At 44.5% G+C, this 23,841-nt stretch overlaps 1 protein-coding gene across 3 annotated transcripts in view; it reads right to left on the reverse strand.

Annotated features, from left to right (window-relative positions):
- Positions 1-281: 281 nt before the first annotated feature.
- Positions 282-23,841, reverse strand: part of LOC134640493 (signal-induced proliferation-associated 1-like protein 2) — an 81,012-nt gene continuing 57,452 nt past the window's right edge. The window contains exons 10-22 of one of the 3 annotated variants that reach the window (XM_063492322.1): positions 21,881-22,132; positions 19,041-19,187; positions 17,486-17,589; positions 16,871-16,959; positions 15,314-15,687; positions 12,398-12,667; positions 11,273-11,326; positions 8,995-9,133; positions 5,766-5,985; positions 4,313-4,444; positions 2,037-2,154; positions 1,828-1,903; positions 282-1,381 (exon numbers count right to left, since the gene is read on the reverse strand). In XM_063492322.1, the coding sequence (XP_063348392.1) occupies positions 1,235-1,381; positions 1,828-1,903; positions 2,037-2,154; positions 4,313-4,444; positions 5,766-5,985; positions 8,995-9,133; positions 11,273-11,326; positions 12,398-12,667; positions 15,314-15,687; positions 16,871-16,959; positions 17,486-17,589; positions 19,041-19,187; positions 21,881-22,132 (2,122 nt within the window). In that variant the 3' untranslated portion in view covers positions 282-1,234. The remainder of the gene's footprint in view (positions 1,382-1,827; positions 1,904-2,036; positions 2,155-4,312; positions 4,445-5,765; positions 5,986-8,994; positions 9,134-11,272; positions 11,327-12,397; positions 12,668-15,313; positions 15,688-16,870; positions 16,960-17,485; positions 17,590-19,040; positions 19,188-21,880; positions 22,133-23,841) is intronic. The other 2 variants (XM_063492323.1, XM_063492324.1) reach the window with 2 other exon arrangements.

The raw sequence follows: 23,841 nt of genomic DNA on the forward strand, positions 1-23,841 counted from the left end.
ACTACACACACACACACACACACACACACACACACACACACTCACATAACCTCTCTCTCTCTCACACACACATACACACACTATTTTTTTTTTTTCTATCAGTGAGCCACAGACAAGGCGTGTGTTTACAAAAAAGAACTAAAAGCAAAGAGAAACAATCCACCGACAACCAAGAGTTTTAGGCACAGTCTCTTCCTTGTTTCATAAATACACGTCAAATACAACCGCGACTCGACAGGAACTCTTCACGCTCGTGTTAACTTCTTTTAAAAAACAAAAAATTAAAATAAAAAAACAAAACAAAACACAGTTTTGTAACTACCACTTTGTTATTGCTAGGACATTGTGACAGTGAACGGAAACTAGTGACAAATGTGCGTAGGGAAAAGCACCTTTAAAACATCAAAATTACTGCCATGTGACCCTACATTACAACACAGAGGAAAGGAAAATGTGGAATTCATCAGAAACAAAACAAAAACAAAGAAACAAAAAGTCTGAAAAACAGCAAACCTCAAAACTTTTGCGACTTTGGAAACCAGAAAGCAGGAGAAGAAAGAAAAAAAAAAAGATCTCAGTTGAGCTACATTCATTTCCCCCCCCCCGCCGTACGTTTCAAGAGCGCCACATGTGGATTCCTCTTGGTGCAAGCAGACAGTAAGTACCACTTCATTATGTCCAGTACATTCCTCCCCTCCTCCTTCTCGCCTCGCCCCCCTATACTTTCCTGTGTCCGTGACGGCCGGCACAGAAACAGCTGTGTGACAGTGTGTGCAGTATGATACAGTACAGCTGAGTATACAGTACAGTAGACCGATGCGACATACATAGGTAGATTATATGTTCACTACAGTAAATGAGCTTTACATTCCTCTACTGTAAGAAGATCCCGTGGACAGGCGGGGCCCTGGGTTGTCTTTCTTGATTCCTCTTTAGTGCTGGAGATGGAGGTGGGGGTGGTGTTTCCCCAAGAGCCTCGTTCACCAGTTAAATCAGACACGACCCTGCGCTTCAGACAGAGGACAATCCCAAAAAGTAAAAGCCAGGACTGCACGATAGTCTCCTAAGCATGGGGTTGTTTGAAAGTGTCTGGATTACTCTTGGGGGCTGGTAATGGTTTGTTTTATAGTTTGTTTGCCTGTGGATCATCTGGGAGTCTTAAGTAGGAGTAGAGTGGGTGCCCGTGAGGAATAAAGGCCATCATGCTTTCTCTCTCCTTCTCTCTCTCTGTGTCTTAGGGTTTCTTGTCGATGGTGTGAAAGAACCACTCTGTGAACTTCCTGAGCTGCGCCGCTGCGGTCTGGCTCTCCTCCTGCAGTCGCATGTTGTCCTGTCTCAGGTGCTGCACCTCTTCCTGTAGCATCGCCTTATCCTCTTTCTCCTGAAAACAGGGCGCACACACACATACACACACGTGAACACACGCAATCAACGCGAAACACATGAGGCAAAAAATAAATGGATACAAAAGAGGCTGATAAAAGCCCCGCTATTACAAGAACATCCGTCTTTCGTCAGCGTGGTGTAAATGGGAGGCATTAACATGGCAAAGCAGCCCTTCCTCTGTTCTGATAAAAGCGCATTTCCTCTCTCCATTTTAAGCACATTAGTGTAGGTGGGGAAACGCTGGGCTGGGACACAATAAGGAAAGGAAGCGGGATATTGAATTAAGTGGATGAGTTTGTATTACACAGACCTCGGGGCACGCATTACTCAATGTCTGTTCATCTGAGCTGTGGGACACCGACATGCGTCGTTTGCTAATGTGCGAAAGGAGCGCAGCAAGGTGACAAAAACATAATCGACAAAAGGATGATGCAGACTCACCTTTCTGAGGTCGTGCTGCAGCTGCCTCAGGATCACCTCTAACTGGTTGACTTTGCCAGTGAGTGTGGAGGGGGAGCTGTTTGCGGGGTAACACAGAAGAGGACGGTGCCAAGAGTCATTTATTTACACGAAATGAAACAATAATGACAGTTTAGCTAACAGTCAATATTCACTTAGTTCTTGTGTGTGTGTGTGTCAGTGAAGCTTACTCTGCTTCCAGCGCCGCTCCTTCCGCCTCCACCACCCGTCTGGTCAGCTCTCTCGAGATCTGCAGAGCCTCAACCCGCTGCATGTCAGTCATGGTGCAGAAGGACGCCACGCGCTGGTCTGGGAAAAGAACAGGTGAAGTAATGGGTCATAATCTGCCTTTGACATCAAAAACAGGAAATCTGTTAAACTAAAACAGAACAGATAAACACACTCGCACACGCATTCCCGAGTGGACGGGACGATTCATTCATGGCTTGTATGAATGGATGGCTCTGGTTTAGTGCACTTGCAAAAGCAGTCCCGCCTTGCTGAGAGATCTATAACCGGACAGCAGGGAACAAGGTAGTAAACAGAGCATTTCTAGACTACTACAGATAAAGTCAGTCCCTGGGGTGTTGCTCCAGTGCCCTCACCCCTCCAAGTTTCCTCTGACAGCTGTTTGGCTCATAATGGGCTGGATCCCAGGGAGCTGTAAGACACCAGTCATGCTTGTTTTACCATATCAGGCCCTTAAGCTTTGTCAAAGCTCCATGGAAAACCCAAACTTGGCATGTTACCCTTGGGGACTGCTCAGTTTTAAGGCCTAATGCTTGTTTCTTTAGAAACCTGTCTTTCTCAAGCCCTTATCTGAGGCTAAAGATGGGGGGGGGGGTGTTCTGCATATTCATAGAAAAAGATTAAGGAAACCCTTCCATTAATTTAGCCCCCAAATGAAAGCTAATCCACTCGAAGACAAAAGCTGGCCGAGCCCGAAGTTGGTTTTTCAGATGAGGCAGGGACGGGAGAGCAAGTCTTCATTTGCATATGAATGAACATCTTCCTTCATATTCGATGGCTGCATCAGAAAGATTAAAGACTTCTAGGAAAAGCGGAGACAAGTGCAGAAAAGCAGCTTGCCGTTTTTGCGTGACCTGGGGTTCATACTTACTGGACAGAAAGACAGATTACAGAGAAGAGAATCTATGCGAGTGCACACTCCATGCGAGAGCATTCAGCGACTGCACCAACATGCTTTGTTGTTCAAATCTACCAAAAAAAAGCCCATTTTCACTTCCATCTGCTGCTTCTTGCAAAAGTCAAAGAGAGCACAGTAGTTTTTGTTTTTTCAGTTTGTTTGTTTTTTTAAATAGTGCAAGCCAATCCAAACTGTCTTTTTGCATCATAAAAATGAGCCGTCTCTCAGGATCCACATGACTAAGGGTTATGAATGCCGTGAATGCTTTACATCTAAGCCAGCCTCTTTCCCCACTGGCTCTAAACAAAGCTGGTTAAACATACATGGCACAATGGCAGCCCCGAGCCACTTTCTGCTCGGCAACAAGGCCCCTAGTTTACACAGCGTTTTTCTGGGCCAGCCCGGCTCCCGTGACAACTGCCTTGCCGCTGCCACTCAGACTCTGCATCAACTCTGCTGATTCGTCTCTCGTTAAATGACAAGACTGCGGGCTGTGCGGCAAGAAATGCATCAAAGGAGAATCTCCACAAAAGACTTCATTAATTATGACAAACAAATGATTACATGTTGTGTTGCCTGCTCACTGGTCCAGGGTCAAATGGAGTTCAAGTGGAAAAAAAGAAAAAAAAATATTCATGGCATGTGCGCAGGTCTGTGATAAATGGGAAATACACCGGCATGAGACTGGTCCAAAAAAGGTATTTAAATTAGAAAAGAGATTATGATGTAAATGAGTGGCTTAAATGTACGATTGAGGGGGGGAAAAATAATCAGCTTTCAGTTTTTGACAGGAAGACAACCTATAAGTCTACATGAAAGCTTCATATCTAAATCTCTTGTCCCAGAGCTGAATACCAACAAACCCCCCGAAATGGAAAAGTCTGTTTCTTTTAGAAGATCACATTCGGACCTGGTGGTCAAGAGGGGAGCATAAATTATCCCAAACTTAACAAACGAAACCTTAACCATAACAGAAAAGCAGCAACACTCTGAAAACCCGAATGATGACTTGCTGGCCTTATGGTGGGAAGATTAGCTCCATGTCAGTGCTGAGAAATGATGGCTTTGTTCTTAATAGGAAATTGCAAAGGGGCCCGGGGTAGAGGTGCAAAAAGCAGGAGGATTCCCAAAAGTAACCTCCGGAAGCACTTAGGAGCAACTAGAAGAAAACACACAGCTCACACAAATCTGCACATTCAAGCAAGCGGGCACTTGCAGATTACAAAACACACAGTCACATACGCTAAGCAGCCAGGAGGAGGGGGTGGGGAGTAGAAGTGGATTACACAAGGTGCCAGCAGCTTCAGCCAGGCTGGTTACCTTCGAAGGCTCGTGCTGCATCAACCAGGTGAGACCAGTCCAACCCAGAGGCAGTGTCAGGGAGGGGCATGAGGCCCGGGTCGCTGAACTTGGACCTGTCCGCCAAGGAGCCGTCAGAGAACCAAAACTCATCTGCAGAGACAGGCAGGCACGCCGATCAGTGTCTAGGCCTGGCCTGAGTTTAGGGCTAATCGTTGAGTCACCCATCAGTTTGCATCAGACAAAAGGGGTTAGGGGAAAGGAATGGGGAGGGGGGCGTGAGGGGGGGAAGCCAGAGAGACAATTTGAAGTGGGATGGCTTTTGTCTAGCCTAACTCCTGCCAAACACCTAATCTATATTCGCTCATCTGGCGAAATCCTCCAGCAGGTTGGGAACCTTTTGAAAAGCCAAGTTCTGGATTTGTGTAACAACATGATAGGCAAGAGTCACATTAAAACCACCTTCTCTGTGTGGCACTCGCGAGTCGCTGTCTGAGGGGCGATAAACGACTTGTCTAAGTGAATGTCTTCATGTTTCAATCAATAACTCCTTTCCCTCCCCTCTGTCCCTCCTGCCCTCCCTCCCCCCCCCCCCTCAGCCCTGAAAGACAGAGAATGCAATAAACAAGCTCGCACTCTGCAGAGAGGCATTTAGAAAAGCATGAGTGGAGAAGCAGAGAAGAGACACAGAGAGCTTGAGGTGACGCTGACACTCTCCTTTCAATTTACCCAGCGTCTTGGAGCTTGAGTAATTCACTGTTTACCAAATTGGGGCTGCTTCAGTACGGGAAAGGGAGAGCCTGTGCTCTCAACTACCCCTCAAAACAATCAGGAATCCATCAGACTGACAGGCAGAAGAGGCCGAAGAGAAAAAAAAAAAAAAACATCTTTCCAAAAGCCATTTTCTATCTAAGGACAGCAGCGGGAGACGGAAAAGGGATGGTACGAAAATGAGACAGGAGGGACAGAGAGGGGTGGCTGGCAGGGACTGATGAGTGAATGAAACATTATGTATGACAGACATTGTGACATTCCTCATGGAAAAATAGGCATGTTCATGTCAGAGATCCTAAAGCAGCAGGCAGGACATATCACACCTCTCATCGCTAATACATATTCAGTGGATGCTGGGAGACAGTGGAGCAGGGAATATCAGCCAGCAGTGACAGGTGTCTGCTTAATGCAGACGGAGCGGCAGGTCCCTTGCAAGTAGCAAGCAGCCTCACCCATTTCCAATTAGATGGCTATACTGAGAAGTGCTGCTGGAGTGTGTACCAGTTGTGCTTATGATATCAGCAAGGACTCAAGTGGCTCTTTGAACGAGTCTCGATATCCTGGCTCTTATCCGGTGCCAGAGAAGAGGATTGATAATCCAGCAGTGTCATTGAGAAAAGTGTGTATTAGCCTTCCTGTCTTCTGTTTGTGTGTTTTTTCACCGAGCCGGCCTGTCGAGTGTTTCGTTGCCTGTACTTACTCCGCAGGTTGGACGCGCCCTGGTTGTGGATCATGCGAGGCGGCAGCGTGCTGTGGTAAGGTGGGGTGGTGCTGAATAGGATGTCGTTAGGCATGGCTTGGTCCAGCATGGAGCTGTGCGAGCTGGCGTACGACGAGCCTTTCCGGTTACTGGACACGCTCTCGTCGGACAGCGTTCGGTACAGCGAGCGTCTGGGGGACAAGCTGTCCACTGCTGATACCTGAGAAGATCAGAACAATTTGTCAACCATTACTCATAACAAAGAAAACAATCCTAGATGCACATTCCCCATGCTCTGCCTTTCCTTGGCACAGGAGGCATACACGATTGGGCAACTGGGTGGGCTAAACGGGGAACATCCGGGGGAGAGGTGTCAGGAATCATTTACAGTCTATGCGTTCAGGAAAATGCAGATGGATTGAGCACAGCTGGAGAGCGTCTGGAAGACGGGGAATAACAGGGCTGGAGGAGGTGGTGACAGAAGCCACTGCACTGTGGCAACAAGTAGTCGCTGAGTTTAATGCTAAAGCAGAGTGCAGGTTTCACAAAGCGAGACAGAAGGGAAAAAAATATGAGGCGACAGTCGAGAAGTCTTTAAGATGGTGAGGAGGATACAGACAACTGGGTGAACTAACCACAGTGTTGTATACATGTGTGAGACTGACATCAGGACAATTACAAGGATAATTGTGGGTAATTTAACTTAAACAAAAAAGCAAGTATAAAACAATATTCTGCCTTGTGTTCATCTACACATCTGAAGTTTGCCTGCCTTCCAGTATTTTGGTATAATAGTGCAATTAGAGAGCTCATATAGCAGAGACAAGTAGAGGCCAAATCAGAATGATGCATGCTGTGATCAAAGAGACCACAAGGTCAGAATAAACAATTACAAAAGCTGTTAGGGCTTGAAAAGTAGCATCACCCTGAGGGGATGTCTTTTGGAGAGAGAATTACATGGGATATCACTGCAAAGACACCACTGTGTTACAGCTGGCCACAGTTTTGACAGAGCATCTCCTCTTTAAACCCAGAAAACCACAAAGCCAGATCCCATCCATTATGTTGCTGTTCAGCTAACATAAATGCAGCAGCAGTGACATCAAAAGTAGCCACAAATGATATGCGGAGCATTTGGCCAGATGGGTAAACGTCTCCCCTTGCTTCCCAGCTGTAACCTACACTAGACTAGTAAACCCGCAAAGCCAACACCCAGCCATCTCCATTTCAAAGACAAATCCCACGGTGAGAATTTAACAAACATCTTGTCTGTCTTTAAAGTGAGAAATATATACAGGAATTCAAAGCAACGCACATCTACTGCCTCTAAAGACCACCTCAGAGGCTTTAGCTTACAAGGTTGTCTCTTATTGCAAGTTTTCCCACCCAGCTTTACAAGATTAGACTCCCGAGGCTCTCGCTCATCAAAACAACTTTAAAACAGGATTTGCTGATCCTATATAAAGCATAAGAGCGCAGATTTAGAGCACCCATAAATGGAGTCACGGCAAATGAAAGCAATTCCAATTGGGCTTAATGTTTTTCTTTATAAAGCCATTTATTTATTACGTCAAAACAAGCTCTCTGAACACATCCTGGCACTGGTTAACTGTACCTGCTGTGCACATTTGGAGAAAATACTGTATTAATAAAACCTGCAAGATTACTGACTATTATAGTATGCCTAAATCCACCTCAGCTGGCAACAGTCTCAGCCTGCTTTGGGGCTGTACAGGCTTTGAATTCCTTTGGAGAGCAGCAACACTCTTATCAGTCAAAGCAGCAGTGGCACATCCACCTAGATTTTCCTGATTTTCCCGACTTTTTTTTCCTTCGCTGCCCACACCAAACAAAGACCCAATGACGTGCCACTCGGGAGGATGTGTTGGACAACCACCTTTTCAGATCGTTTTTCTTTCTTTCCCACAGGAGGTTCAAAAGAGGAACACTGTGGGCAAATAAGCTGTGAACGGCCTTTCCTTTACGTCAGCCACACAATGGTCTGCCTGTCCATAGAAGGTCGTCCCAGCGGACACTGTGGCTGGCAAGGAAAATCTGTCTGCACCTGCTCAGCCACACAAAGAAAGGCCACGGGCGAGTACCGGAAATGACACATGCGTTAACCTTTACTGTAGATTCTGTTTAATTAGCTGGCAAATCATCAGGTCAGACTGTTTTATATAAGAATTAGAAATAAACCAACCGTGTTTCCAGCACCATATAATTACTGTGATTTGATGTCTTTATGTGCCAGCTGATGACTGAAAACATGCAGTGAAGCCGCTCCCAGAAAAGAACAGTATGTGTTTATTGGGAACATATGTGTATATGCCTTGGAGTGCCTGGCCCCGTGCCCTCCCACGCACTACATTATCACACCGAATCTGACAGGAGAGTGTGACAACAGAGGTCCTGTTGCTCGGTGAATCTGACAATCAGTGCACCTTTGTACTGGTTACTTTCTTTATTCGTGGGAAGCAAAATTACATCAATATTATGTGTATCCAAACAAGCTCAACACGCATGCTTTCATTTGAGACAGGTGCTGACGCTGCCTAGTTGTCTTGCAAGCGCCAGATTTTGTAAACCGTAAGCTCGATGGTTGGAGGCAAGACAAACGAATCAGTGGACTGCTGCTTCGTGTTAGGGACGAGGCCTGTCTGTGCCAGAGGACATGCCCGTCTTCTCCAGGGAACTGAAATGCATTTGTATTAGAATTGAGCAGCGTCCAAAAATAACCCATTTGTACATCTCCAGAGTCCCTTCCTGGTAGATAATGGATGGGGGGGATGGTGCAGGGAACTCGAGATGCAATTAATAGAGACTACAGGACCCAGAAACATCAAACATCGATGCGCTCTCTGGAACTTCCTGCCTTTAATCCATGACATCCCGACTGAGTAAACTCAGCCCCTTGTTAGAAATTAAATTAACCAAACACTGTGCCAGTCAGTGGTGACTGAAAGGGTCCTGTGTCCAGAGAGCGAGAGGGAGGAATCCTATCAGCAGTGCCAGCAGATGTTTGTCCTGCTTTCACTGGATTCCCAGCAAGAGATTTTCAGGTCTGGTTCTGCGTTGCATTTATTCAAAAGGAGGAAATCGACTGAGGTTTTTGTAGATACATCGTGTCAGTATAATAACAGAATTGTGAAGTGACATTTATTTGCATATTACACAGGACATCATAATAATGATAAAATAGAGGTTAGGGTTTCATTAATGCCCTCACCTTGCGACTCCTGTCTTCTCCTGGTGGGCTGTCGGGCAGCATCATTTTAACGTATTCCTCTTTCGAGAGTCTCTGCAGAGATTTTCCATCCCGCTCAGTGGCCTGGAGCCGGCATGCGGCCTCTTGTGCGTACAACTGCCTGTAGATGACACAGAGGGCAAAGAAGAGCATGGCTCATCACTAGGGTCACACAAAATACATCCCAAGGGGGGCAGCCTTGGAGCCATCACAGCTTGGGTTCAGAGGTAATCCCGGCTACTTAGAGAACAGGGACAGGGATCCGTCTTATCATGCCAACATCAGGTGCTTCCCTGCTCCATGCTAGTCAGGTGAATGCAGGATAACGGGAATGGAAAAGGACCAAGGGAGGGAACTTATTTCCAAATCTTACCCTGTTCCACATCACTGTGCCAAAACCATGATTACACAGGCTGCAAATAAAATCCAGCCAAGCACTGTGCGAGGTAGAAGGGAAAACAAGGGTTTGGGACAGAAATGACTTCCAGAAACAAGTGGAAAGCACTGACTAAAGGAGTGTTCACAACAACAACAACAGAGGGAGACATGAGAGTTGTTAGACAGGGCTGGAGAAGGACCCACAAGAGGTGACATGTTTTGTTGGCAGTGTGGTTGTCAGCAGGGTTTTGTCTGAGAACATTTAAATGATTCTGAGGGTGTGGAGAGTTTACGGGGGAGGTTACAGGGCACGGAAGATGTGCCCGACCAGGCTGGTGAAGTCATGTGGCTGTGAGACCTCTGCTTTAAGTGAGCAGCCTGAGCTTGACACACTGAGTGCTGTTGGCAGGCTGTTAGGTGGCCGCAGGGAGATTCGCTAGATGGTTAGACGATGGGACAGCCTAGTTATGACGGCTACCTCCAGACACTGTTGCTGAGAGCCGCACTGTATTAAGCTTTTGGCAACATGGAGAACAGTTCCTAAATATATGTACCGTGTTTGCTCTATTCTGTTTGCCAGAAAAATAAGTGCAGTTAACTGAATTTTGTACACTCGTTGTTTGATGCCAAAAACTGCAGCAAAAAGTCCTCTGTTTTCCCACTCTACCTTGACCTGTCCATTTTCGCCCAACGTAATTGAGCCATAATTATGAGAAAACTGGAACAACATTAAAGCCCTCATCTTTGGAGTTAAATATTACTCTGCTGTTCACTGGCATCTGTTAAATACCTACAGTGTATAATTAACTTCTCAAGCAGTGAAAAAGAAAGAAAGTACATTTTCATCCACCTGTTTTTAATACAAAGTCTGAGCTTGTGAAAAAGATGATAAAATTATTTTAGACTTAGCCCAGTTAGAAATAGTATAGGGGTCCAAAAGAGAAGTATGAGTGTTGATAGTTGTTTGCTGCTTAACATTGTGATGCCTTCTTTTGTTTCTCCTATCACGGACAAGCCATAGATGCAGTGGTGCACAAGCTTTGTTTTTTTTCTTTTGGGCTAAAGACTCTAACAGTGGAGAAAAATTTTAAGCACCCCACAAATAATAATGTAACCAGCCATCCAACCATCCAATTCATTGTCTGTCATGCCAATTTGAGGTTGTCATGGGGCGAGATAAAGGGTACACACCCTGGGCAGGGCGCTAGTCTGTCGCTGTGCTAACAGAGAGAGAATGACAATTTTTACACCTACAGTTATTTAAGAGTTTGCTCTGGATTTGAACGCAGGGCCTCATTCTTGATGTGAGGTGACGCTGCTAACCGCCACACCACCATGCCTTCCAGTTTCCCGACTATCTGGACTGACTCAAATATTTCTCCACGCTCATAAGTTAGCTGGCTAATATGCCGAGCTAAAATGTAGCAGAAATGGTTCACAGCACTCAGAAAGAAGCAAATAGTTTAATCGCAGATAGAAAAGTGTTTCTATTGGCCTTCAGATAATGTGAGGTGGAGTCGTAGCTATAATATGCATGTATAAAACTGGGAATACACTGTCCCAGACGAAACATAACCAAAGGGAAGCAATTGTGATGATAGCTTTGGTTGTGGTTATTAAAATTAAACTTCTAATAGAGATTTAAGCAGAGAGACTGAGAAGATATTAGATGGACAGTACACAGCAGTATGAATCTGTAGTGGAAATGTCACAGTCACTCATGCACAGCTGGTTGCTGTCCACTTTGAGCATGGTCCACAAGGCAGAACCAGCACTTGACACCTGCATGAGGAGGAGTGGGGGTACAAAGAGGGCGGGGCAGTGTGCGGGGTAAGCAGGCGGTGTCAGATCAGGACCACAGGGTTCACTCTTAACTGTGTACCTTGAACGCTCAGACAGCATTGTGAGAAGGAAGGTTAACAAGCTTTCCGCTCCTCTGAAACAAGAAGCAGAAGCAAGAAAGAAAGAGCCCATGGTTAGAAGCACTGTTACACATCCAGCCTTACACACACAGCGTTAGAACAAATGAGAAAACTTTTTAGAATTGGGGGAAAGAGAAACTTCATTATGTTAGGACAATATCTGTGAGTAATATTAGGCCATTTATCACGAGGCGCGGTTATGTAAGATGAAATAAAACGGTAGGAATATATAAACAAACAATGGGGTGGGTAACTGAATTACAGAGCTTTTTCATAAGTCGGCAGAAGATGACTTCAGTGCATGCGATCAATCACACAACCGTAAGTAGCAAATTTCACAGCCTAAATGAAATTACTTGGGAGCTGGAGCACGGGGTTCCTTCCAGGGCAAAATCTCACACTCTCTCTTCCAAAACACGCCCCGCTCGCAAACATCCTCCAAATCAGTGCACACAGACACACACACAGCTACACTCACACAGCTACACTCGCACCGTAAAAGCTGTTTCGCTTTCACCATCAATGGCTCTCTGTTCTCTACAGCAAAACCATTTAATCACCCGACAGATACAGTCAGTCATCACTGCTCATACAGACTGAGGATTGCATACATTCCTCTTTCTGTGCGATACAGGCTATTCTGCAGATGGGGGTCCTCAGACTACATGTGCGACAGCGTGCGTGTTCCTGTGTGTGTCTTGATGCTTGGCTCCCAGCAGAGATGGTCGAGCCTGGCGATCCACAGGGACGCGGCTTCACGGGAGCGATCAATAACCGTAAGTGACATGTGCCAAGTGTATTATGTCCGCAGCTTCACTGAGCTTATTTATTTTGTGGCTGTCTGCTTCAATCAAGGCCACTCTGTGTAGGCTGATCGTGGGGTTGGGTTTGAGGTGGAGATGCAGCAGTAAGACAGAGAAAAATGTGCTGACAAGAGCGCGATTAAAAAGTGTGCCTACTAGCTAGTGATAAAATCGCTGTGAAGCACGTGAGCTGAAACCTCTCTTTGTTTTTGTAGGTTTTTTTGCACATTTGCTGATGTTCTCACACATGCTCTTCTTGCTTTCACTCTCACATACACTCACCCACACTCTGAAATGTTGGGAGGTTCCTCAGTGCTGTGGGCGGCATCATCATCATCATCATCATCAGTCGCCTTCGCGCCCACTGTGAATTTGCAACCGGACTGTGTGCGTGCCTGTCCACAAGCCTCTGAGCCGGGCCCAAGCCCGGACCCCTGTACCAGCTCTGGCCCTGAGCTGCTGGTCTGGGGGATGGTGTACACCTTGGAGGAGTCAGCGGACATACAGTACCTGGCACCACGGGCCAGGGGACTGCCAGAGTGGTGTGAGCCACTGATCAAACAGCAGAAAGAAAAAAAGGAAAAGGAAAACAAAAAAAAAAAAAAGGCATAACGTAACTCAAAAGTGACCACAAAATGAATGAATTTAAAAACAGAGAAACAAAAAAAGGCAAAATCATAACAAAAACATAAACAAGCATTAGCAATAGAAATGGTGCTAGCAACATGTCAGATGTAAAGAAACGACCTATTAAGATGACTTCTTTAAACGGAAAATGGTTTACGAATGGTCTCCATGCTGCTGGGTTCTCTACGCTTTTCCTTATTCTCTGTCATTTGTATCCTGTTACAAGGGTGAACACACGTAGGCTCAAACTGTCTGTTTCTGTGGGGCAACAAAGAAAGGAAGGAAGAAAGCTGGCTTTTACAGAGGGAGGAGTTCAAACAGCTCAGACAGAGGATCAATTGAAAAGGCACTAAGGCCCAATATAAGATAAGTACTGATTATGAATATTTTGAATCATGTGAATCACGCAAAGCTACTTGCGTAGTTTCCTAAAAAATATGGAGCTGTTCATGAGGGCAATAAGCCCCCCTTTAATCTAAAAACATCAAACTGCCCTTCAACCTACACTGGAAGAGGATTCGGTTGCAGTTTGTCATGTGAATATTCCCCCTGAACTTTGTCCTTTCAATATTTAGTCAAATATCAACTGACAAAACACATTAAAGGGGTCAGTGCACTCAAATCACATGGAGGCATTTTCTGCTTACTTACAATGCTGTGCCTTATGCTGATTTACAGGCTTACAAGCACACAAAATAAAATAACTGCATGCCACGAGGAAAATACTATTATTTGTGTTAACTGGGGAAGGTGACCCTTAGTTATGATCAAAAGGTCAAATACATACAGCTGTACGGCATTCAACTCGACTGAATGGTGTTTTTATACCACTTTACTTTCTGTGGTTGTTTCCTCAAATGTGTAAATGCTTTGCCTCTATCCAAATAATATGCAAGATGATAAAGGATGGTGATGTCACACTCTGCAGTGATGTGAAAATGAGCCATGCATCAGGTAATGAACGCTGCCTTGCTTTGCTTTCTTTGCTCCTTTATCTTCCATTGCCCTTTCACATTTTAAGCACTCCCCCTCTCCATACACAGTCTCACATCTGCTACAGCATCCTTCATTATTTCCATAATTAATATGAAAGTGGATAGTTTGTGTGTGTGTGTTTTTTGTTTTTGCCTAATTAGGATTCATCTATTAGCTGCAGAGATGGATCTCAGATTCAGGTCCATAAAAGATGTTAGGGTTTTGCTGCTCAAACATTCTTCTAAAACACCCTAAAGACATGAGAGCTGGCTTTGGCTGGAGGCACAACACACTGTGTTTCCATATTCATGCCCATCTGTGCCACACCCTGCAAATGTGCTCCTGCTGCTTCACTGTTTGCTCAGATGACACTCGGGTGTCAAAGACCATTACATAAAAGGTGGGAAGCATCAGAGCAGTCAAGGTGATGGCATGGGCTCTATTCTCATTTCTGAGTGATATCCTGGCACGGTTACTTCTTTATACCCCCCAAACAGGTCAGTGATCTCAACAGACTGGGGGAGCATAATCCTATATGACATCAACAAATGGTCACCCGTGCTGCTTCATACAGACAGACTGAGTGGCTTCAGGGCGGACCTTCAATGACACCATTTCTCTTTCCCAGATGGGCCTAGGTCAGGTAAGGAGGACTTAAAGGATAGTGTGATGAGCCTCCTGATGTTGCCTCGGCCTGACAGCAACACCGACCAGGAGCTTTCAGCACAACTGGATGATCCAGACTGTGTGTCAGCAGAGAGGGGGCACGGCTAGGTGAAAAGGTCAGTTAACAGCCAGAAACCTTCCTTTTGTGCATGTGTTTGTCTCTGCATGTGTTCAACAGATAGTGGGCCTGAAAACATCTACGTGGTGGAATATAGTGGATTTTGCCGAGAGCCATTTAAAAAAAGGGGGTGTTTGAAAGTTCACAGGAGGCAAATCAATGACCCCAAAAAGATGGAATTAAGCCACACCAGGAAAAACTATTTGACCACAGCAAAGAAAAACAGAGTGCTGTAATTGACTGTAAACTTTTTGCCCCTTGAAGGCCTGCTAGGAGCTTCTGAACTGAGAGGTTTGGGGTCATATTTCAGGCCTGCTTATAGAGCAAAATGACTGTTTGCATCAGGAGTTACTGAGGGTAGTCTCTACTTATGTAGCTACTATTGGGAAAACCCAGAAACTACTCTAATGGTCATAAAACCACATCTTTATTGGTATACACGGAGGTGTGAAAACTCATTAAGGGTACAGGAAAGGTCATCAAATGTCGTCTTTATGGGGGAAAAGCGTTAAATCCTCCTAGGAAGGTGTTCATGCTCCAGAACAACTTCAGCGCTGCGTAGCATGAATCCTTGAAGTCTACGAGACGCTCTGCATCTTTCATGATGGATTTAGAAAGCACATTTTAAAACAGGCATCCAAAAATCTCACTTAAGTGTTAAATTTGTTTGAGCTCTAATGACAGTTAAGGCAAGGTTCAGCGCTGCATACTCAACAACAACTTCCATTAAAGTTTTCCTTTAATTTGTCACACACTGAGCCAAAGTCAATTGTTTTGTACAAATGATCATTTTGAGGACAAAAATGCTGTACCTGGAATGGGACGAGATCTCGCTAAGGTCTCCGATACTGCCCTCCGTCACATGGCTAGACAAAATGGCAGAAGCGTAGCCCTGCGGTAGGTACATTTTCCCATGATCCTCTTCCGACGCCCCATCCTCGTGGTGCTCCGACACCCACGGGTGTCCCTGCTCCCCGACTCTTCCCTGCAGCAACACTCGGGCCCCGGGGGCCACGCAGGGATTAGTGTCTATGCCGCTGTCAGTGGATGCGCCTTTGATGTACGTGAGGCCGAGCATCTCGGGGTCCATCAGGTCCCCAGAGCCAAAGTGCTTATCGTCACTATTGCTGGAGGCGTTGCTTGAAAGAGTGTTGCTACTTGAATGGCTTGAGTTTTTATCACCCGCCTGGCACAGAGAGAGAGAGGGAGAGAGCGAGAGGGGTGAAGGAGAAAGAAACAGTAAATCAAACGAGGTCAAACAGCAGCTGCAAATAATTCTTACGGATGCTTTAACATTCTTGCCGTACCAGGCAAGGAGGGGGTTTACCCATCAGGCTTCCTCACACGGTCATGTGTCCCTGACTGAGGCAACAGCTTGTTTTCTTGAGGCCCATTACACTGTCAACTAGTTGACAGTAATATGTAGGCAGGAATAAAAACAGACTATGCTGAATGTCACATACTTTGCGTGCAAACTCTGAAATTGTGATGCTTATTTGAGGAATCCACATGATCATAAGCTTTTTTCTTTTTTTTAGCTCCGTTATCCCTCAAGCTCAAATACATTTAAGGTCACACCAACTTATTCCAATGCGCATCATCAGTTTCAAACCATGGGGATCAACAGCTACGCCTTATTTTAGAAATAAAAAGGTTTGTTCTGCGATGTCGTCTTTTCTATGATTTACTGCTAAATTATTGATGCGGTTTTAATCACAGCATAGAAAAAACAGTTGAAAAAGCAGGCTCAGTACATTAGAGATGTACAGTGCCGAGAAAATGGTTTAATTTTTTATCCACTTCCAACAGTGGTGGAAAACACCAAAACATGTTGTTTAGGTGCATTAGCCAGCCTCCAGCATCTGAGGAGAAAGAAAAAAGGAAGGCAGTGCTGGGCAAAATAACCATAAATCAGAGGGAGTGGGGAGAATATAGAGAAAGGAGAAACGAGGGGCTAAAACACTTAATATATTCAACCTTCAAGGAAAAAGTGTCCTAGAAACGCGTGAAACAACCTGAAACAGTGATGAGATGAGATTTCCGTTAGCATGCTGATGAAGGGAAAGTGATAACTGCAAAGAGCGTCTAGAGGGGACAACATGAACATCTGACTGAATGCCCCAATTGAACTTCTGATTGCAGCAAAGCCCATAAACAAGGGCAATCTGAGCTCAGCCTGAAACAGTTGTGGGATATAGCAGGTCTGACACAGACTCTGTAATGCCAGCACAGCACACTTCAAGGTAGAATCAGACCAAGTTTTCAAATACAAAGACCTTCACAAAAGTCGCAAATAGACTTCCAAACTTTATTCAAGTCACCTGGTCGGCTTCAAGGTGGGATAAACTGAAAGTGGATCAGACATTTACCCTGGACAGCTTGTTGGGCGAGTCCTTCCCTCCTTCTCTTTGCTTCAGAGGGTTCAGGATCTTGGTGGAGGGGATGTGCCATTTGGCTTCTGTGGAGCCAGAAGGAAAAGCTGTTACTATAGAAGCAGATGGTATGTGATATGTGGACAACAGTTTGTGAGCTCCAAGTCTGACATCAGGGCTGCCATGTTTGGTGACCACATTTGGATGAGAAGTGCTAGAGCTAGTGTTAGCAAGCAAGGTGCATACATACACTTTACATTCAGCATCAGATACTTGCCAATTAGCACGCGCACTAAATAATGAAAAAATAATAATGTACGTAATAATGTATGTTCTAGAGAGCATAACATAATAAAAAAAAAAAAAAAAAACTTCAGTATTGTGATGCAGTTCATTGTCAGTCTAGCTTATTTAAGCTCCACTTACAGGAACAGAAACTGGTTGGTGACTTTCAGCAACTGCTAAGCGACTGAAATTCTCATTTTCATTCGCTAGGTGGTTGACATCGACAGAACCGCTACACAAATTTGTGACGAGATTTGCTTTGGTTTCAGGATTGTTATGCTCTTGCTATACAGACATGCATGTTAACAATGACTACTTCAGACTAACCTGCAGACCTAGTCCTCTCCAGGGTGGGCTCTCTCTCTCTGTGGATTTCTCCATCCCCTCCCTGGATGTCCCCTACCCGCTCATGCAGGATAGGGGAGGGACACCTGATGGGGGGAGAAAAAAAGAAAAAAGAGAAAAAGAGGGCAGGAGGGGAAAAATGGGCCGTAAATTAGTTTTTCTATAGAGTGTGCTCTCTATTCAATTAAGAGAAAGGCTTCAATAGATTCACCACAGATGTACAGCAATTAGCTCAACATCATTTAAGGTCAAAACACTTGAGCTCATAATAGAATAAAGAAGCTGCCAGACAACGCTGACAAGAGACCTTTTTTCATTGGACTCAGCTTGCCGGGTGCTTTTTACCTCTTGACAAAAGGGTAAGAGCAGCAATTTTTTTTTCAATGCGCATCTTAATTAAACCTTTTAGAGCTGATAAAGTTTACAGCAGATGAACAGAGGCCGTCTCCTGATCTCCGACAAAGCCCGGCAGATCAGTCGACATGTCTGCCGTTCTGCATCGGGGCAGCTCTGACAGGGCGCAGTGGTCCTCGGGTGTTCAGTGCACATCTGAGGCCTCTGACAGAAAAGGCAGCAGTGGGGAGCTAAGCCTCTTGTCATGGTCTGTAACCACTTACAGACAGACGTCGGTCTCTCATGGATTCTGCTCATGTACAAGAATCAGCCTGACAGATGTTACGCCTGCGCAGTCTACAGTCTGGGCTGCTCCGCGACATCGTTATATAATTGACGAAATGATAAAGAGCAACATGAAAAGAACAAGAGTAAAATAAGTGAACTGGAAAATTTGATGACAAGAAAGAATTTGTTGTGGCAATAATTAAGTTGACAGATGATACAAAGCCAAATACTCTTTGACTCTCAATAATTTCTCTCTTTTGATTATTCATTAAACCCTTTTTTTTTTTTAATTAAATTAAATCGTTCATAGTTTGTTAGATTGCCACGTCAGTCAGTCAGATTCCTTAAAAATGATTTACAATTACATTTAAGTGCCACCCATTCTTTAATTTACTGAATAGCAAGAGAAGTACGTGCCCAAAGTAAGAAAAACACTTCACTTAGGTGGGATTTTCAACAGCCTTTAACCGCATGTTTCAAATTAAAAAGTGCCCATTTACATTCGAGGTAGCTTTTCTGTTCGTCTTTGAAAGACATCTTGAAAGTAAAGCTTTGAGATGACTTCACGGAAACTATAATAATGCATGTTAAATAAAACTCATCTTCCATCTTCTCTCCATTATGCTCTGGATGTGGTATTAGACCATGACAGGCGTAATTTTATTGTTTTGTTAGATTACTTCCTAGAAAAAAGAAAAAGAAAAAAAAAAGTATGACGACTGGCCAAAAGTGCACTGATGATTTGGTCATTTCATGTGGAAAAATTGCTGTCATTTTGCAAAATTGCAAGTTCTCAGAAATAGTGCTGGGACTGATTGGAGCTGCATTCATTACTGTAAAACCGCATAATCCTGGAGGGACTACTTAAAGGTTATTTCCAAAAAAATAAAAAATTCACACTGCTGTGGTCCTGTACCCATCATATCCAGGCTGCTGGGACCATGTGCTGCTGCCACAGGGCCCTGGATCACTGGAGGACGACTGGTTGCTGGGGGAACTGCGGTAGTGCTGGTCTCCCTTGTTACATGAGGTGACCTGGGGATTCTCCATATCCTGCACAGTTCTGCAGAAAAAAGAGGGACAACAGACAGAAGTGGTTAAAAATGATTACAGATAGCCCATAATATATATACAGTTGTAGTTCTGACTAATACCAACAGCTTATTTGTTTATAAAGTGCAGATAATATCCTAAAATTGCACTTTAAAACAATAAAAATAAAAAGTCCACAATGTATAGGGACACAAATAAAGGAGGGTATTATCACTTTCCTGATAAATGATTGTTAAATGATCATCATCAAATCATCATTTGGAAGGACTGTGAATCTTAAGGGCATCATTAAAGGCTTTCAAAAAAAGAAAAAAGAAAAGTCAATGTGAGAAGAGGCAAAGGTGTCTCATTATCAAAGGCAGAAAAAGAGGTTAGTTATGGCATTAACCTCATTCAGCAATCCAGATGGTGATTCTCTGTGCGATTCCTCATGCTTAGCTTATTGCTAAAGTTTAGTCCTTTCACCTAGTTTGACCATCACAGCCTCTGAGCTAATACCTTGAGATAAGATGCTTCTTTGCTTGCTTTTGTCTAGCCAGGAAAAACTTGTGGACGATGGAGTGAAAAATACACACTGTATGTGACTTATGTCTGCTGCCTTCCCTTTAACCAGCACGCCAAATGAGGTAAGATGAGCGGACGGAAATAAGACTGCAATAACACAGGCAGTATGGCTTTCACATTAAAACATAAGCCAAGTCTGGTCGGATATCCTATACTCCTTATATCTGCTTCTTTTGTCCTTATACATTAGTTTGGAACCAGGTCTGAAATGACTAAATCTTTATTAAATGCAAAGCCAAGAGAGACTGTCACCTGGAGCAAGTATTCAAAGATTGGAAATTTGCAGATAATCGACTGAAAATGATCCAGTAGAGCTCGGATTCAAAAATGCAAGTATAAACATTCACAAGGCGACACAATTTAAACATCAACACTTTCTGCTTCCTCATTCGGTTTCCCTTTTTTCCCACTCCACAAGGAAATAAACTGTCAGTATCTCAGTTGTGCCACACATCATCAAACACTCTGGCCAGATCGCTATGTTTTCTCTCCGGCTGTGTTAGTCAAGTGTCCAGCCAGGTCCAGGCACTTCAATTTGAGACAGAAGCAGCTGCTTTTCGTTCTCCTTTTTTTTTTCCTTCTCCTCACGTTAAGGAAAAAAAAAAGTTTTGAGGGGAGAGAGATCAGAGGGTTGGCCTCATTTGGCTGTGAAGCAGTCATCATATTTTATGGTTGCAAGTCTAAATCCAGCTATATGTGTGGATGAAATGGCGCTTTATCTGAGCTATAAAGATTCTTGCGTGGCCTTGCGAGACAAATGGGTCCATGCCCCCTCAAAGCCTCGTGAGATGAGTAATTTAGTGAGACCACCTGTCGGGCTCCATTTTTGTTCATTTAAATTTAACGTGAAGGTTAGTGGTTCGGTTTTTGTTCAGACCTCAATCGGAGTGTGTGAATTTTTTAAAAAGATGCTTTTTAAAAATAAAATTAGTTGAGCAGCACAAACAAATGTCCGGCTAACTCATGCTGATTTATTCATACAGATCCTGTGACTTTATGACACAGTCTCGCCTTCCTCCCTTCCCCTCCTCCTCCTCTACTCCCACTCCCTCTGGGGCGCTTCATATCGCGGTCTAGGGAAGAGCACTCTCTTTGTTTCTGCAGTAATTGGATGAGATGAGCGGAGCTGTGTCAGTGTCCCCATCACCTCCTCCTCAGCAGGGTGCAGGAAAAGGGAGGGAGTGGGGGAGTTGGAGAGTGAGAGAAAGGAGGAGGAGAGTGAGAACGGAGAGCTCCGACTGCTAGGGACTCGAGGCAGAGAAGGCGGCCATTATCCCAGTATAGTCAAAACAGGCAATACTGGACGGGAAGGTGGGTGGCGGGGAGTCGGTGTGACACACTGGAAAGGTTATCGTGACTGTAGGGGTTTCATTAGAGTGAACAAATCACTGCTTTACATGGCTCAATGGAGATGTCCAAAAGAGACAGAGCCGAGGACGGGAACAAAGTCTGAGCGCAGCCTTATCATCCAAAGGGAGATGAAAGCGGAGCCGTGAATTCATTTAACTAAAATGCGCCATTTATATGTATGCAAATAACCGAGCACAATAACAGCTCCTCAAAGTGTAACTGCAGCTCTTTTCTAAATAAGAAAGGCTGAGAGTTCAAAGATTTCATCTGAAAGGACGCTGTCTTTACACTGTCGTGTTTGATGACGAGCCTCCATTTCTGAAAAACCTTGAGCAGAAAGTTTGTGTGTCAAAAAAAACAAATTAAAAAATGTCTCACAGGATCATTTTTTTCTTAATTTGTTTAGTTAATGTTTTTTTTCCTTTGCCTTTTTGCACCACTGTGCCCACATTTTTCACTTGATGACATTATGTAAATTTGTCCTGGCATGTGTGCAATGCTTACACATGAAATATATGATAAAGCCATCAGTGGATAAGCACATTCATAAAGACCGAGTGGAGAAGCTATTTTCTTTCAGCGCTGACAACATTTAAGCTCCTTTATTTGTATGTGACTCAATATTAAGCAGTGAACAGTGTATTTTGTCATTGTGCTTTTGTAATGCAGCCTCTCTACCGTACAGTTATTCGATCGCCCATATTCAAGCGTTGTTTTCAACCCTTAATAAGTGCCAATTTGGGCATAGGCAAACAACTGAAGAAAGGTGAAGTGGAAAAAAGTGAGCACCTGGAACCATCTGGCAACTTCCTGTCAAAGGAGGTGCTTCGTGGGATAGCTGCCTGGTGCTGCTGGAGGATCTGCTGACACTGCAAGCGGTCGGGGCCCTGAGTGGGCGAGCCTCGGGATAGCGCTCCGGCAGCCGTGGGCACCCGATGCCAGGTGGTATTTCTCCTGAAGGGTGTCTTGTACTCGCACGGCGTACCCTCGCTGTCCACCTTGTACTCCACCATAGGTATGCGGTAGAGCTCAGAGCAGCCCCTGAGAAGAAAGGGGCGAGAGGGAACCAAGGGTCAAAGAAAATGATGATAGAGATGAAGTTTTAAGTTATGCTAATGATTAATTAGCAGGATTGAACCTATTAATCTGACCCATAACCTCACATCAGTCACAATCACAATATGTTAAATATCTTAATATTTTTCAGCCATGAAACTGACAATTTCATAATAATCTGTGAAAACCAGGGTGAAGTGTTCTCACGTTGCCTCTCCAGGACCCTGCCGAAGCACACAAATACTTAGAAATATTTACCCTGAGCCAGATCTTTAGCTATATACATAGTGTTTATTTCTGCACTATTGACATCAACAGATCCACACACATGTTCACACACATTTGCAAGTGTTATCGGAGCACTAACATCACTTAAAATAGTTTCCCACCATTTCCGATCATTTTCACAAAGCTAAAAATCTGAGCTCGCCCCTCGGCCAGTAATGGGTATTCCCCGAATTGCTACACACTGGTAGCTTTTCGGTGCACCGTCTCCATCCACTTACTGCTAACATCAGTGAAGATCTCTGGGATGGACAAGGCCTGTGTTGCCATTTCATGCAACATTAATCACCGGGGCAGCGGCTTGGTGCGTATGTTTGGAAAGAAGGGGAGGGATGGGGGTTAACCGGGTGGTGGGTCAGGGTTAAAAAGTGTGAGCACTCTGCTCGCTCTCCAAAGGCATTTCAAGCATGACCCTAATGATTACACTTGCCAACCCACCCCTCCCCACCCCCTTTAAAGTCCATTTTCCAGCATCCACTGGAGAGTGGAAAGCTCTGTATACTTTTGCTGTGGTCATAAATGTATACATAGAAGGGTTTGAGGAGGGTGCACTGAAGGAAGGAGGGGGGAGTAGTAATCCTTCTCAGAAGGACCCTTTCATCAATCTGGGCCATGGGTGGCTGGGCTGTTTACACCAGACTTCCCACTGGAGCTGCGGGTGTTATAAGATATAACTAGAAGATCATCCTTTGCTTCCTCCTCTGTGTCCTCTCACATCTGGTTGATGTCACCGCCAGCTGGCCTCATTCATGATGAAGAACTACATCCTGCACATCTTACAGTGTACATACTTAATCGTTTTTACTATATGCATGCTGCATGCATCACTGGTTTGGTATATAGGACAGTGAGAGTATTGAGCGACAGTACAGCATAAGAGGGTCGGAGATGTCCACAAGTGAAGCTGTTGTATGCGTAAAAAAGCTTAGAGATGAGAACATTACCTCTTTACACTCAATTTGCCACCTGAGGTCTTTCAATTATTGTTCCAGACACAAAAAAAAGACCAAAAGAAAATAAAAAAGACTGCTGGTCAATTGTTTTTTAACATGGTTGGCACTAGCTTGATTAACTGTGTGTGTGTGTGTGTGTGTGTGTGTGTGTGTGTGTGTGTGTGTGTGTGTGTGTGTGTGTGTGTGTGTATGTTTGTGTGTGTGAGTGTAACAGAGAGAGAGAGCATGTGTGTGGTCATACTAGGTTGCCACACATCATTACTCTACAAAGAAAAGAGTTATCCCCAGCTAACAGCTTGTCAACAGTCTAAGCTTTATTCTCTTACTGTGCTTTTTGCTCCAGAATGACCAAGAAGTGACAAAGTGAATTGCCCATATGATCCAAATAATCTCCATCAGCAGTACAACTGCAGACTTAATGGGAACAGCCTTCATATTCATGTATAAGGAATGTGC

The sequence above is a fragment of the Pelmatolapia mariae genome, linkage group LG13 (assembly GCF_036321145.2).
Source record: "Pelmatolapia mariae isolate MD_Pm_ZW linkage group LG13, Pm_UMD_F_2, whole genome shotgun sequence".
Classification (NCBI taxonomy): Eukaryota; Metazoa; Chordata; class Actinopteri; order Cichliformes; family Cichlidae; genus Pelmatolapia; species Pelmatolapia mariae.